General features: G+C 37.3%; 1 protein-coding gene across 1 annotated transcript in view; it reads right to left on the bottom strand.

The window, feature by feature from the left end:
- Window positions 1-484: 484 nt before the first annotated feature.
- Window positions 485-15,207, bottom strand: part of RAB18 (RAB18, member RAS oncogene family) — a 28,902-nt gene continuing 14,179 nt past the window's right edge. The window contains exons 3-7 of the mRNA XM_006041658.4: window positions 11,373-11,434; window positions 7,350-7,422; window positions 5,593-5,711; window positions 5,452-5,518; window positions 485-2,386 (exon numbers count right to left, since the gene is read on the bottom strand). Coding sequence (XP_006041720.2) covers window positions 2,211-2,386; window positions 5,452-5,518; window positions 5,593-5,711; window positions 7,350-7,422; window positions 11,373-11,434 — 497 coding nt within the window. The 3' untranslated portion in view covers window positions 485-2,210. The remainder of the gene's footprint in view (window positions 2,387-5,451; window positions 5,519-5,592; window positions 5,712-7,349; window positions 7,423-11,372; window positions 11,435-15,207) is intronic.

Genomic DNA, 15,207 nt, shown 5'->3' with positions numbered 1-15,207 from the left:
CTCATGGACTATATATAGTCCATGGAATTCTCCAGGCCAGAATACTGGAGTGGGTAGTCTTTCCCTTCTCCAGGGGATCTTCCCAACCCAGGGATCGAACCCCGGTCTCCCGTATTGCAGGCAGTTTCTTTACCAGCTGAATCACAAGGGAAGCCCAAGAATACTGGAGTGGTAGCCTAACTTCTAATCGTTTTAATTTGCTCCATCCGCAAAAGGCACTCAACTTCAAATGATTTCAGAAATGAAGAACTGACAAAATCCTGTTATTTAAGTGACAATTTTTAGCTATTACAACTACTTCATTTAGAAAACCTACACTATGAAACAAGAAGCTTGCAACAAGAATACTCTTGCAACAAGAGTTATATATATATATAATGTATATTCTATATTCCTACAGAATATAGGAAGTAGTATAATATTCAGGACTTCCTCAGCTGATGAGAGTAACAAGGAAATGTATAATACTTCCTGCACAAATGCATCTAGGGAAAGCAGGCTAGATTTATTAAAAAACTATAAAAGGTTACAATATAAATCAAACAAAATTAGTTGTTAAAAGTTAAGTGACTCATATGTATCCAAATTCTGACCAAATAAAGACAATCCAATGCATAGGAAGAATATTCTATGGCTCAAGGAGCAAATAGCAATAAACAGAAATGTCAATACAGAAACCACATATACAAATCTACAGTTTTAATGTAACAACAAAATCATAAGTACATGTGTTAGCTATCTTTCTCTAACATTAAAGTAGTAGTATATGTTTCATTTTCTGTAAAAACATATGTAATGCATAAAACCTTTAATCCCATGTAATATAGTCTAAGAAGTGTGAACCATGTAGTATGTTAAGGTTTTCTTATGTGAAGATATACATTTCAGTCTATTATCACAAGCATTGTAAAGGTGACCCACAAAAATGTTTATCGTTTGCAACTGTATATAGAGAACAAACCACCCAGAAATTAGTATTTCTTATTAATCTTACTGAGTGGTATTAAAGTGGCCTGCCTGAAAGGGCAAATTACTTATCTGCAAGCTTAAAATAGCAGAGATCAATGTATATTAAATAATACATGAGTGAAAAAAATATACAATGTACAATAGCAGGAGGTTACAAAACTGAATACTGTGTAAAAGATTTATTAGTCTGTACAAGTTTGTACCAAGATTTTCACTGCAACAGTATTTTTCCATACACATCGAAATCTGGAAGCAATATGCCTTTTTCAAATTATAGTTTAGTGTTTTTTTCCCCAACCCTCAAAACACAGAAATATGTTTTTGAATATCAACTAGTCATTTATGGAAGTCATAAGATACAGATATTCATTAACATTACACAAGCTATAATTGAAGTACCGGAACAAACACCACCAACATTTATGGGAAAAGGTGTTGGTTTTAAAGGTGATAAGTGCTACATGAGTTACACAAACATACTACTCCTGTCCTTCTGAAACCAAAATGGGGGAATCTTATTGCAATTCTGTCAAATACCACACAACCCAAAATGCTGCACAGAGGCTCATGAAGCCATGTACACATCACAGAATTAAAACTCCAGCTAAGCAATGAGCTACTCCTCAAGTCAAGGAAGACCAAACTTCTTTAACATATTAATGCTACTTCAGAAGTATCGTCAGAACAAACGGGGATTTAATTATAAATTGGCCTCGACCACATCCTGCAAAGAGGATTTTGCTTAGTACTAAAGAGAATCCATCAGCGAACATCCTAGGAAAGCTGTGGAATCATGCTCTTTGTTATTCCTGAAGGGAAATCTGCCAGGTTTGATGACATGTGTTTATCTCCCAGTGGTCCTGGGAGTTCTACGATACCAATTAATTCAGTAATTGATAAGTATTTAAGCGAAAAAGAGACCAAAACTAGACCTTGTATCAACATATACTAGAGAGGTGGATTTTTAAAAAATCACATGATGAATGTAAATCATAAAATCAAATGTACTTATAAAGGTACACCTATTTTATGTTACATAAAAAACTGCAGACTGCAAACTGTGCATGCTTACGTTTTACCTGGAAAAGTCAATGAGTGGGCTTTCTCACAAATATTTACTGCCATGATACAAAACAAATATGTGCAAACTGCAAGGTCCCTAAAATAGCAGTTAAGAGAGTTTATATACAGAAAGATGACATTATCTGATCAAATACGCAAGAGATGGCGTTTCCCAGAGTTTATAACACAGAACAGTAACCACCACACGCTCCGCCTCCTTGGCCTTCTTCCCTGTGTGTCAGCTTGACTCCTTTATTCTGGTTCTCACTTTCCCACAGTCCAGGGGTCTGAATGATCTTTTCAACAAGTTCCTCAAAAGCACACTGTACACCATCACAGGTTTTTGCACTTGCCTCTGAAATTCAAGGAAAAACGTCAAGAAGTATATTCTCTTCTGGTCATATTTCTATGTTTTTCTGGAAAACTATTATAGCAGAAATATCAGCGGACAATATATTTTTATATATATGATTTCTCCCCACAGGTTTAATATAAGTGAATCTCCTGCAACTCTCAAAGTTGAGCTATTTAAATTCTATCCATAAGACTAGTGGTATGTAAGCTCAACACGTCGTGGTAGAATTGTACATTTTAACGCCCTACTCAAATATCGGTACGTGTGCCAAAGTTCTTAATTTTTTGGTTAGTTCTTAAATTAGCCTCTGAAGCAGATATCATTCCCATGTTAGAATAAGGAAATTTAAACTCCAAGTTAAACAATAAATCAGGTTGTTCTGTGCCTGCAATGAACAGCCATAGATAGTTGGATAAGTGATGTACAAACTGTGAACACTAGTTCCATTTTCAATTTATGCTCAGGGGACCCATGTGGATACGCAGGACTGCTCTCTCATCTTGTGTTTCCCCACTGACTTTTTCCCAGTCTGATGACTATTTTATGTCTTCATCTTAAAGCTCCTCTACCTCAGCTGATGATCCAGCTCTACCCTGGGAAAAGCAGAAACAATCTGGCAAGAACTACTGATCACCCCACTAATTGACTGACTAACCCACCTGCATTGTCTTTAGGCTTTGCCTTCACTCCTGTTACAATGGGGGAACCCTCCTGGCTGCCAGCTGGGGCCATCCTTCTGTCTATTTCCCAGGATCCCAACCCTCCTCATTCACTGAAGGACCGTGTGCCCGCTCTACTGGATTATACACCAACCAGCTTGAAAGCCCACCAAAATTACTGTCTATCTTATTAATCACTTACCCCCCGACTAACCAACCTGCCCTCCAGCTGACTTATCCTCCAGTAGCCACCTACTTTCCCCACTCTCTTCCAAAACAAAATGGTGATAAAGAGATATCTATCTAAGTTGTTACCACTTTATCTCCAATTTTTCTTCAAACTAATCTTCCACCACTCCATGGAAACTGTTCTTTTAGAGGTGACCAACACCCGCTAGCTTGTCAAATCCAATATCCTTTTCTTATTTGACATCTTGCAGCATTTGATACAGCTGGTCACTTTCCTCCTTTAAATACTTTGTCTACTTGACTTCCAAGACAGCTGAACACTCCTGGTGCTCCTCTCTCACTGGCACACCGTTCACAACCTTACTCCCTGGCACCTCCTCTTTCGGCTGACTTCTAACTGTCGGAGTACCACAGGGTTCAATCTTCAGTCCTTTTCTATCCAGCTTTTCTTACAGTGACTGTTCCAGTCTCATGACTGTCAATGCCACCTAAATGTCAATGACCATGATGTTCACTCACTGTCTCAAAGACAGTTCATTCTTATGTCTAAGTGGAAACCTTGGGTCCCTGCTCCTCTGCATAAACCTGTTCTTGTCTTGACCTTCCACATCTTACTTACAGCACCACCATTCACCTAGCTGCTCACGATAAGACTTGAACCCATCCTTGATTGCTCTTTCCTTACCCTGTACACCCAACCTATCCACCTGACAGCTTTACCTTTGAAGTGTCTCCTGGATCTGCCAACTTTCCACCCCTACTACTGCCCACTGCAGTCAGCGCCCCCAGCATTCCCCATCGAGGTCACTGTAAGTACTTGGCCTTTTTCTTCTGCTTCTTATGGCCAAATGAATCTTAAAAGAATATCAAACCACAGCACTACTCCCATGCTTTCTACCACACTTAAAATACAATTCATTTCTTTACCATATCCCAGGAAGTCCAACACTAACTTCCATCATCACCAACCTTTCCTCCAACACACTCTGTTCCAGTCCACAAGCTTTCTCCTGTTTCTTGGACATAGTACACCAGTTCCTGCCTCAGGAATAAGATGCTCTCTATCTAGATCTTCATACCATGAATTCTTGCTCAAATGGTGCGCTCTCAAAGAACTTTTCCTTATTTCCTCCCACCCTCATCATTCTCTCACCCCTTACAACATTTCATGCGGTGCACTAGTTATGAATTCGAGTCTGCTTCCCATACTGGAATTGTAAGCTCCCTGAGGGCAAAGAGTTGGACCATTTTGTTCATTGTTCTATTCTGTGTTCAATAAATATTAATTGAACAAACTAATATATGGAAATGGAAGACACCTAGCAAGTAAGCAGCAGCAGTGCTACTCAAGCCCATTCTAAAATTTCCTATACTTTCCATTTGTACCACCCCACTTCTATCCATATACGATGTTCTCCCATTTCCATTTCCTGATTCCTACTAGGTTCATACAGTAGGGAACAGTGAAAACTGATTCCTAAAGCTGGCTTGACATCACAACCAGCTAGGGTGTTTCTTATAAACTGCTTTCAAGGCTCTGTTTCAGACTTGTCGTTAAGTAAAGCCCAGAGAGTTGTAAGTTTTAAAAGCTCCCCAAGTGATACTGCCAGTGCACTTTGCCGGACAAGGGGTCAATCAACTTTTCCTGTAAGTGGCTAGAGAGTAAATATTTTGGGTGGTGATGCCATATTGTTTCCATGTAATGACTGAACTCTGGCACGAAGCACAAGGGCAGCCACAGACAATAATGCAGAAGGCGGGGCACGGGCACGGTGTGCTTCCTTACAAATGGTGGGGCCAGATCTGGTCCAGGTTGTAGCTTGCCAACCCTTGCTCTACAGTGCTTCTCAAATATTAGCATGATACAAATCACATCTTGTTAGAATGCAGATTTTAGCTCAGAACCTATGGGTTAGGGCCTCAAATGGAGCATTCCTGACAATGGGGGCGCCGCCAGGACACGGCCCAGCAGGTCCGCACGCCTACAGCACCGGGCGCGGGGGCAGGCTCGTGTGCTGGCTCCATACGACCTCACACTGACCCTGTTCTTTTTTACAGTGGGAAAAATAAGGAACCTACTTCTACAGTTGGCTAGTTTTACAGCGCAGCTATGAACCAAATACATATTTTTTATGGTTCATAAAGAAAAGAATGTAATAGAAACTCCATTTAAAAACTCTTCATTAATAATGAAAAGATAAATATTCACACACTTACCTATAAATAACATGGAATGCTTTCGTGCAAATTTCAGGCCTTCATTTCTATCAACTTCACGATTTTCCTAAAAGATAAATGCAAAGATTAAGAAAAGCTATCAAAATATACAACCAAACTGCCAAGTGTCTGACTTCTCACCTTATCAATTTTATTTCCAACTAGCATGTTTACTATGTCATTTCTCGTGCAGTATGTTTCCAACTCATTTAACCAATTATCCAGTTTAACAAAGGTGTCTCTTCTTGTGACATCATAAACTGAAATAAAAAGAATCATTTATTAAGTAAATATCAAAAGCAAGAAGCAATAACATTATATTTCTGATATGTACTAGGAACTGACATTAATATACAGGCAAGTCTGTTTTTTTAAGCTGTTAATGCTTTAAAAATCAATGTCCACTGATCCAGATGGAAGAAACAAGTGTATTTTTAAAAAAATACATTTATATACACACTTCAATTTAATTAACATATGCTGTTACAGAAATGAAATAGCTGTCTTCATAACAATAAATAAAAGTGAAAGTGAAAGCTGCTCAGTCGTGTCCGACTCTGCAACCCACAGTCCATGGAATTCTCCAAGCCTGAATACTGGAGTGGGTAGCCTTTCCCTGTTCCAGGGGATCTTCCCAACCCAGGGATCAAACCCAGGTCTGCACTCCCACATTGCAGGTGGATTCTTTACCAGCTAAGCCACAAGGGAAGCCCAATAAGAAAAAAGGCTTGTCTAAAAGCTAAAAGGTGTTTAGACCCAAATCTGTGGCAAAATACAAAAAAGTTTTACATAAATTTAAACATTTATGAACCTGTTAACTTATTTCTTACAAGGACCAGAATTTGCAAATTTGAAAACACATGTAAAGTTAGAGGGTGGGCAATGAGGACCTACTGTAGCACGGGGAACTCCGCTCAATGTTACGTGGCAGCCTTGGATAGGAGGCAAGTTTGGGGGAGAGTGGGTACATGTGTATGCATGGCTGAGCCTTTTGACCACCTGAAACTATCACAACGTTGTTAACGGACTATACCTCAATACAAAATACAAAAAAAACAGTCAGCGGGTAGAACCCTGATTGTCTTCCTCTGTTTACATATTCATCATTCTGCATTATAGGAAATAATTTGTTAAAGTGTTTTCTAAACTTAGGAGGTACTGAACCAAAACCGAGAGTCACTGTCAAATTAACAGAAATGAAACCAAAGCCTCACAAGTTGTGATATAAAATGAGGTCTCTCCCTACAGTTGAACAGTATTCATTTTAGACAGTTTCCCAGCAATATTAAGAACAAGCACTTTTCAACAAATTATACCGAAAATCCACACTTGGTTTTTAAGTTCTGTGCGATTATAAACCAATAGCATTAAATGCTTTGTGCTATTTTTCAAGACTAATAAAAAAGATTCCACTAAGCAACCAACACTGCTTCCATTATAATCTGGCAGTAAATATCAGTAAGCTGCTAACTGAAGATCAGTTCCTGGTAATACTCTAAGACAGATCAATGACACAAGGACAGTCCTCAGTTATGTACTCATCAACACGTGCTTTTAAACCAAACAAATAATAGAGGGGTTTTAATATAGGTAAGCAATTTTTAGGCTGTACTTTAAAAAATGTTTTCTATGTATTTTCTTTTGGGAAAATGCATTAAAACCAAACCACTTCTTATTACATGTTTCTGATCTTTATTTTTTAATTGCTAGACAAAGGGCTGAAACAAAATTTTAAAAGTTTAAATATTTCCTAATATTACATAAAGTTAATATAAAGTCACATAAAAGCAGCCATAAAGAAAAATAAAGCAAAAAATTACTGACCTTCACAAACAGGAAAATCAGAAATTCCAGTAATACAATAACAATATATTTTAAACAGTAAAGTAAAACCTTACCTAATATAACACCCTGTGCACCTCTATAATAGCTGGGAGTTAATGTTCTGAACCTTTCTTGACCAGCAGTATCCTAAAAGTGACAATCAATTATTATTAAACAAAACATTGGATAAATAACAGATCTTCAAAATATTAATTTAAGAGTACAAAGTTAACAGCATGGTTAAAACATCAAGCTTATTTAAAACTTAAAATTTAAATAAGATGTGTTCTTTTACTGACAAATGCTACATAAAAATTAAATTAACAAGTACTGCCTCATCCCTAGGAAAAAAAATGTAACAAAGTTCAGATTTTCTACCACTTGGACTCAAGATTTTTATCACATATGAAACTCATTCATTGAGAGCCATTGTTCTCAACTCTGGTGGCACAATAAAATTTCCTGGGAAATGAAAAATACAGATACTGAGGTTCAACCCACAAAGATTCTGATTTAATATGGGCATGAGAGAAGCTTTAATAAGCTTCTCAGGTGATTCTAACATAAAATCAAAGGTTGAGAACTACTGTTAAAGAGAATTGCAGGGGTGTTTTATTTCAGGCAAGCAGTGTTTAGGTTGTACTTTTAAAAATATTTCTAGGTCTCTTCTTCCAGAAGAACGCATGAAAACCAAACCACTCCTTATTATGTTTCTGACTCATACCTGGAGTATAATATAAGATGTACACTAGCTAGGAAATGTAAATTTCATATGGAAGGGAATTTTTCTGCTCAATGACCAGTTTAATCCCAGAGCCTGAGAAATTCTTGCCATAGGACAGTTGCTCAAATTTTGTTGGAAAAAAAAAAAAAGAAAGAAAACTAATAACAAGTCTCTTCTGGGCCTGGTTCCTTCTGTCTTCCTTCTACCATCCTTGGACTGTGGCTTCAAGTCTACCTAAGATTATGCAAATATGCAGTCTGCAAACTGCTGCCTTAGCCCACCACCTGTTTCATTACATAAGCTTTTATTAAATAAAGTCTGACTGGAACACGGCCAGGCCCATTCACTTGCGTACTGCCATATGGACTGCCGTATGGTCCACCTTGGGGCTGGACTAAACATTTACTATCTTGCCTTCAAAGAAAAAATCTGCAGTCTGCTAATGTAAAATGACCTGAAGAAAAATAAAGACACATCAAACATCAACAACTACCAGTCCTCTGATTGTGAGTGTGGGTTTAGCTATGGGGCAAGCATAGGCTCAGCTGGGTCAGGACTTATGATAACCATACAATAAATAGTCAGAAGTTAGATCATTGCTTGCCTTCAAAACAGGAATTCGTAGTAAGAGTATAACATCTTTGTAAGATAAAAGAAGCAAAGTTTATTATCTGTGGTTTTATTTTCTGATGGGAGAAGACAGAAGGGATATTAAAGACAGAAATGGACAGAGGAAATGGACAAAGCTGGAAAGGCTAAATAACAGAAACTGGGGAGCGGAAGGGCAGGAGGATTCAGAGTAGGTGGGTACCACGTAGGTCCTGATGAACATGCTGTACCATCAGGGGAGGAGGAGCAGGGTGAGGCCCAGCTATTCTACTTGAGTAATCCCAGGATGTGCATCCAACAGGGAGAGGAATTGATTTTATTTATATATGAATAAAACCACAGAAAAATGAGAGGCAACAACAGATTCATATATTTCTAACACTGACTGAGAAGGCCCTCCTATATACGACATGACACCCAGAAGCATGAAGAAAATGACTGATTCAATCATGTAAAGATTAAAACCTTGGTATGACCTAAGAACCTCTCCCCAATACCACACTCACCCCCTTTTACCCCCGACACTCATCCTCAACAAGATTTGAAGGTAAATCACAAACTAGAGGGAAAAAATCTGCAGCATGTAACAGAGTATTACACATACAAGAACATTAACAAATACTCATCTTAAGGTTTTGAAGACAAATGACAGAGTGGAAAAAACGTGGCGTATGACAAAAAGCTAGAAATTTTATTGTATAAAGACTTTAATCATGAAGAAAATGAGCACAATATAAAAAGGCAAAGCATATTAACAAAAATTCATTAAAATATAATCATATATAAGAAAAAATCTCACTAATCAAAAGAAATGCACATATAAGTGAAAAACTATTACTGAGAGAGGCAAAAATGAGAAAGATTAACAATATATAGTACAGAAGACCTTCTTCCTAAATCTTAATGTTAAATCTTCATATTCTTTCAGCCAATAATTCACTTTCTAAGTATACATCATAAAGTAACTGGACGAGTGCACAAAGACGTAAAAATTAGGAGGCTCACCAAGGCACTGATGATCTTTGTGAAAAACTATTAACACTGTAAATATCTTTCACTGAGGGTTGACTAAATTATAGTCATAAGATGGATACAAATGGTCATTTAAACTGATGGACTTCTGTACTGACACAGAACAATGTACACAATGTGTGCCTGGGGTGGGCAGTGGGAGGGACAGCAGGTGAAAGGATTAAAATACAATCCTTTCTTTTGGAAAATTGCATATGAACACGTGTGACAATGTGCATGCGTTCAACATATTTTATAGAATGTTCACTAAAATACACATGTTGACTAAAGATGAACTTTCTTCTCTATTATCCTTTGGTTATCCTTTTTTTAACAATAGAATGAGACTATATTATCCTCACAGTCAGGAGAAGCCTCTCTTATTTAAAAAACAGGGATAAGCTTATGATAAAGATGTCACTACAATAATACTTGCCAGCTAGAAAGTAAATTAAAAACAAACAAAAAACCTCCTGTATGAAAGTAAGATCTCACAGCAACTATCAAACCTCAGATCCCACTCTAAACTATTTCTCAAAGCAGGAGCAAGGGCAGAAGAGTTTATAAATCAAGCAAGAAAAACATGGAAAATCAGGTTCCACTTCAGGACAGAAAGAAGGCAGCATTCTTCAACATATATTTTACTATGGTCTAGTCCAACATTTTCCAAGTTATTTTCTGTTAGGCATTACTGTACTGATTGATAGTATTTATTTAGGGGAATGGTCAAACAAGATACAATCATGTAAAATATTGTATCTTAGAAAGAAATTAATGGGGAAAAAAAGCCATAAGACACACAGTCATTTGGAATAAAATGCGTGTTAGAAATAGCGTGCCATTCAGAGAATGCCATTAACATGAATGACATCATACAATGCATGAACACTTGCTGGTTCAATCTGTAACTGACACCCAGCCAGCATTTACTCTTTAACCACCATGATGAAGTATAATCAACTTGACTGCAGACCAGTTCTAATGTGATTATCATGTTATAAAAATACACTGAGATATTTAACTATAGCAGATGTGGGGATTTGATGAGTGTATTTTTATACATTTTATATGTAACACATTTACTATATAAGCAATCACATTTAGATTGAGAGACAGGAAGGCCGGAGAGAGGAAGGAGCAGACAGATACAGACTGGGCGTCCTGGGGGTTCTGACAGCGAGTGCTGCCATACTCAGCACTGCCAGGGAGGGGTCGACTTAGCAGAGAATGTGGCCCAGAACAGCTGGGTTCACAGGCAAATGAAAAGAAGTCAGGAAGTAAACACACTGGACATCAGTATTCAAAAAATCCAAAGTTGGCAAACTCAAGTGTTATAGATATTTACACTAACAAACATGAAAAATCACGTTTTCTAAGTATTACTTCATTCCCTTCTCCGCAACAACTGCCTTCAGCACTAGCTCAGTGTAACTTGTCTTTTTTAAAACTTCAAAGAAACACATTCAATAACAATGATTCTCTGTGGCAGATGACTTTTTAAAAAAATACTGCTTTCAAATATTCTGAAGAGACTACATATTTTAAAAATCTGAGCAGGTGAAACAGGTCTCTGCCTAATTACAGAATTATAAAACAAAACTACTTATTGTCTATCCAGTAATCAGCATCAAATCTCCCAAGTTATTTAATACAAATTGCTCATTCTCCTGTAGGACACTATACACATCAATCTTTGCATCTTCAAAAAGTATAAGTTTAATATTTATACAAAATACATTTTAAAAATTCTTACCCATATTGCAAGTTTTGCCTTATTTCCGTCCACTGAAATTGTTTTCACCTTAAAATCAACACCTTGAAAAAATGAAAAATTTTATAAGAATTCCAATAAACTTTAAAAATCAATTACCAAGAAAACCAAGAAAGAAAAAAGCCACTTTATTAAATGCCCAAATTCACATCCAAATTCTTAGTTATGGATGTGAAGATGAAAGGAAAAGTGTCACTAAAGTTCAGCAGCTTAGGATTTAATCAGGGAAATGAAAACCAAATGCTTGTAGAATTCATTCATCCACCAGTACTTCTTGAAAAACTTAAAAAAAAAAAAAGAAATTCAGTGTAAGGTGGTGACTGACTGCGCCTTAACAGTCAAGAGCTAGGAATTCACAGTGCTAATGCAGAGAAGATCTCTGGATGAGGGCACTTTACCAGAGGTGTTCTAAGCTATCATTAAAGAGTGCTGTCCATAGCTGGCCAACACCCTAAATCAGATTCTGACTGTGGGCAACTTGGAAGATTGGTAAAATTATAAAAGAGCCGCTCTCTCCTTGCCTTATGAATTCTTTGTCTTTCTTTTTGTCCTAAAGAAAAGTATTCGCTTTACGTAACTTTATCAATAATCACTTGCTACTGTATGACTGCAAAAGAGAATTTACACACAAAAACATTTATGCCCAATCCTTTAAGAATATTCGTAAGTGAAGAGGAGTGCTCAAGGAGCAGTGAGAAATCTATAAGCACTGATTTATGTGAAGAGAAGACAAATTCCATAAGAAGTCATAAGGGTTTACTACAGCAGCCCTGAAAAACCTCTCCCTTTCCAGAAAAAGGAGCTGACACATGCCATCTGGCTTAAATGAGCAGTGACTGCCCAGTGTCTTAACAGTATCAAAAATAATAAGCAGTCTCTCGCACTGGCCAGAGAAAACATTAACTCCAGACACTTGGAAAGAAACTTTCAAAAGATTTTAGCTTGTCGCAATTAATTCAGGACAGCCACAACTAACATGATATATATACATGCTCATATACTAAATGCTTCCTAGAACATCCATCATCAATATGGAAATATATTAGCAATTCTTGGATGACTTCTGGTAATCCATTATATACACAAATAAGGTAATACAATGCATTTCAAAACATGCATTACACCAGGTCTTTCTGTATGCCAAGGATTTTAAAACAACAGCTTCTGGTGTTTTGGGCTAAGGTGATAAGGCAGTTCATAAAGACATGTTTTGAATGTCAGGCAACCATGAGTTAAAGGACAGTGCTGACTGCAAAAGTCCAAGGATGTAGCCTAAATGTAGCTTCTTTGTAGCCAAACAAAAACAATTTTATGGTAAAAAATCTTGTGTCCACCAGGCCTATATAAAGAAATATGCCACACCATCTATATTAAAAACATGGAATTTTTACATTCTACTTATATTTGCTTAAAAAAAAAAAAAAAAACTTGAGAAAATGCAAATGAGAATGGTTTTGACTTGGTCAAGGTACTAAAGGAAGGCAATTGGTAGAGATTTCATAGAGACAGCCTGTCATATATACTCTATAGTTAAATTCTCAAGGTTCTTCAGAGAAAATACAAAGAACTTATTTTCCCTTAAACACCTAAGACAACATGCCCAAGGGCAGACTGGACTTTCTGCTAGCCTCCAGCTACGCAGCCTACCCAGGAAAAGAAACTCGATGTTCCAGTGTGCTTTTGCTCTCCTCCCTTCCCACTTCCTGTTTCTCTTTTATACTTTCTTGCATGTATTTCTTGGCAGTCTAATGACTGTCTCTGAATAACTGTCTGTAAATTACTCTTCTGACAGATTTGAAACCTATAGATAACACCCTCAGGAAACACTCCCCCTGGAGTCCCACTATCCAAGTTAAGAGACAAGCAGCCTGAAAACGTACTTCATCTACACCCAGGACCTTCAGTTTCCATTTATCCTCCCTTGGTTCCTCAGCTGAATCTCGTGTGCAGACATTGACCCCTTTAGCTCTTACATGCTCAATCTGCTTCTTCACCATGTCTGGACCTTGTATTTTGCAAGTGGCTATTAATTTGCCTTTATTGGTGGCAGCAGTGGGAATCTTTCTGATAAATTTGATTTTGCCAACTTCTCACTGTATTTGATTAAACTATCTTTTCAACCTCATGTGGATGACAAACAAGGAGGTCATAAAAGAAGCAGACTATTTAGAAAAAATACTCCTTCCTGTCTCTCCTCCTCTACAGCACTGAACACACAATAACCAATTGACTTTCCGGGGACACCAGATGTGTGTCCCACAATTCAGTTCAGTTCTGACATCATCTTCCTGATGTTAAAAGGTAGATCCCACAAGATAAAAGTGCAGTCCCACAAGACTGCCACACCCCACTTCAGATTTCAGTCTCATGTCCAGGTTATTACCTGTGCTTCTGACCAACTGGCTATACACTAGAGGTTCCCTCTTAATTTGAGATAGTGGTTCAAAGAACCTAGGAAAACAGTCTACTGACTTACTAGATTATCATTCTATTAGAAAAGGACACAACCCAGGAACAGCCAGATGGCAGAGATGCACAGGGCACAGTGTGGGGAACTGGCAGAGCTCTCACGCCCTCTCCACGCATGTCATCCTCCCAGTATCTCCATGTGTTCTCCAACACAGAGCTCTCTGAATCCATGGGCTTTCTTATGGAGGCTTGGCTGGTTAAATCTTTTGCCTTTGATGATTAAACAAACAAAATCTCCAGCTCCTTTCCCCACCCTGGGAGAAAGGAAGATAAACTAGAGCTAAAGTTCCAATGCTTTAATCACATGGTTGGTTCTCCTCCAGGCTTAGAGGCTTTCTAGAAGCCACATCAGTAATATAAATTCAGGTGTAGTTGATAAAAGCCTGAAAATACAAAAAACATCCTGGGAATTCCCTAGCAGTGCAGAGATTAGGATTCGGTGCTTTCACTACCGGGGCCTGGGTTCACTTCCTGGTTGGGGAACTAAGATCCTATAAGATGTGTGGTGCAGCCAAAAAAAGGAAAGAAAGAACAGATAAACAAAAGACATCTTTAATGATTCTTATTACTTAAGAAAATCCAAGGGTATAGCAGAAAGCAACACAACATTGTGAATTAATTATTCTCCAATTCAAAATAGATTTAAATTGTAAAAAATGATAATAAAAAAGAAAATCCAGTAGTTTAGGAGTTCTGTGGCAAGAATCAAACATATATTTCTTAACATAAACTATAAAATCACAGAACTGTTGCCTCAGCTTTTCTCTAATTGTTCATTTGGGCTTGCATTTTTGATACAATATTCAATTCTGTTCCTTTGCAGGAATCTTTCCTTAGGCAGATGCCTATTTTATGAAGATTAAATTGGCTAAAATTAGGTAATATAATCAACAAAGCCTCTGAAATAAGCAATAAGTGAGACATGAAAATTTACCAAAGGCATTATTAACTGCACCATAAAGAAATACCAATGAATGGGAAACCAGAACACAACAATGGAATCATCTGCCTTACCAAAGACGAAAAAGCAATCAAGAGAAGCTGACTCAGAACTAGCAGAGATGTGAAAACTAGCAAATATTAAAAAACAATTCTAACCATATACCACATGTTCAGAAAGTTAAGCAGACATGAGCCAGATTAAAAAAATCCAAAACAAACATCTAGAGACGAAAATGACAACATCTGAGATTAAAAAGAGAATACACAAAATGAGATTAACAGCAGATTAAGACATGCAGAAAAAAACACAATTGAATATATAAGAAAACCCCATAGCTAACATCATACTCATTGATAAAGAACTGAAAGCTTTCCCTCTCAGATCAGAACAAGATAAGAATGTCTA

Source organism: Bubalus bubalis, chromosome 14, assembly GCF_019923935.1.
Source record: "Bubalus bubalis isolate 160015118507 breed Murrah chromosome 14, NDDB_SH_1, whole genome shotgun sequence".
NCBI classification, from domain to species: domain Eukaryota; kingdom Metazoa; phylum Chordata; class Mammalia; order Artiodactyla; family Bovidae; genus Bubalus; species Bubalus bubalis.
This window is presented reverse-complemented; position numbering and strand designations above follow the sequence as displayed.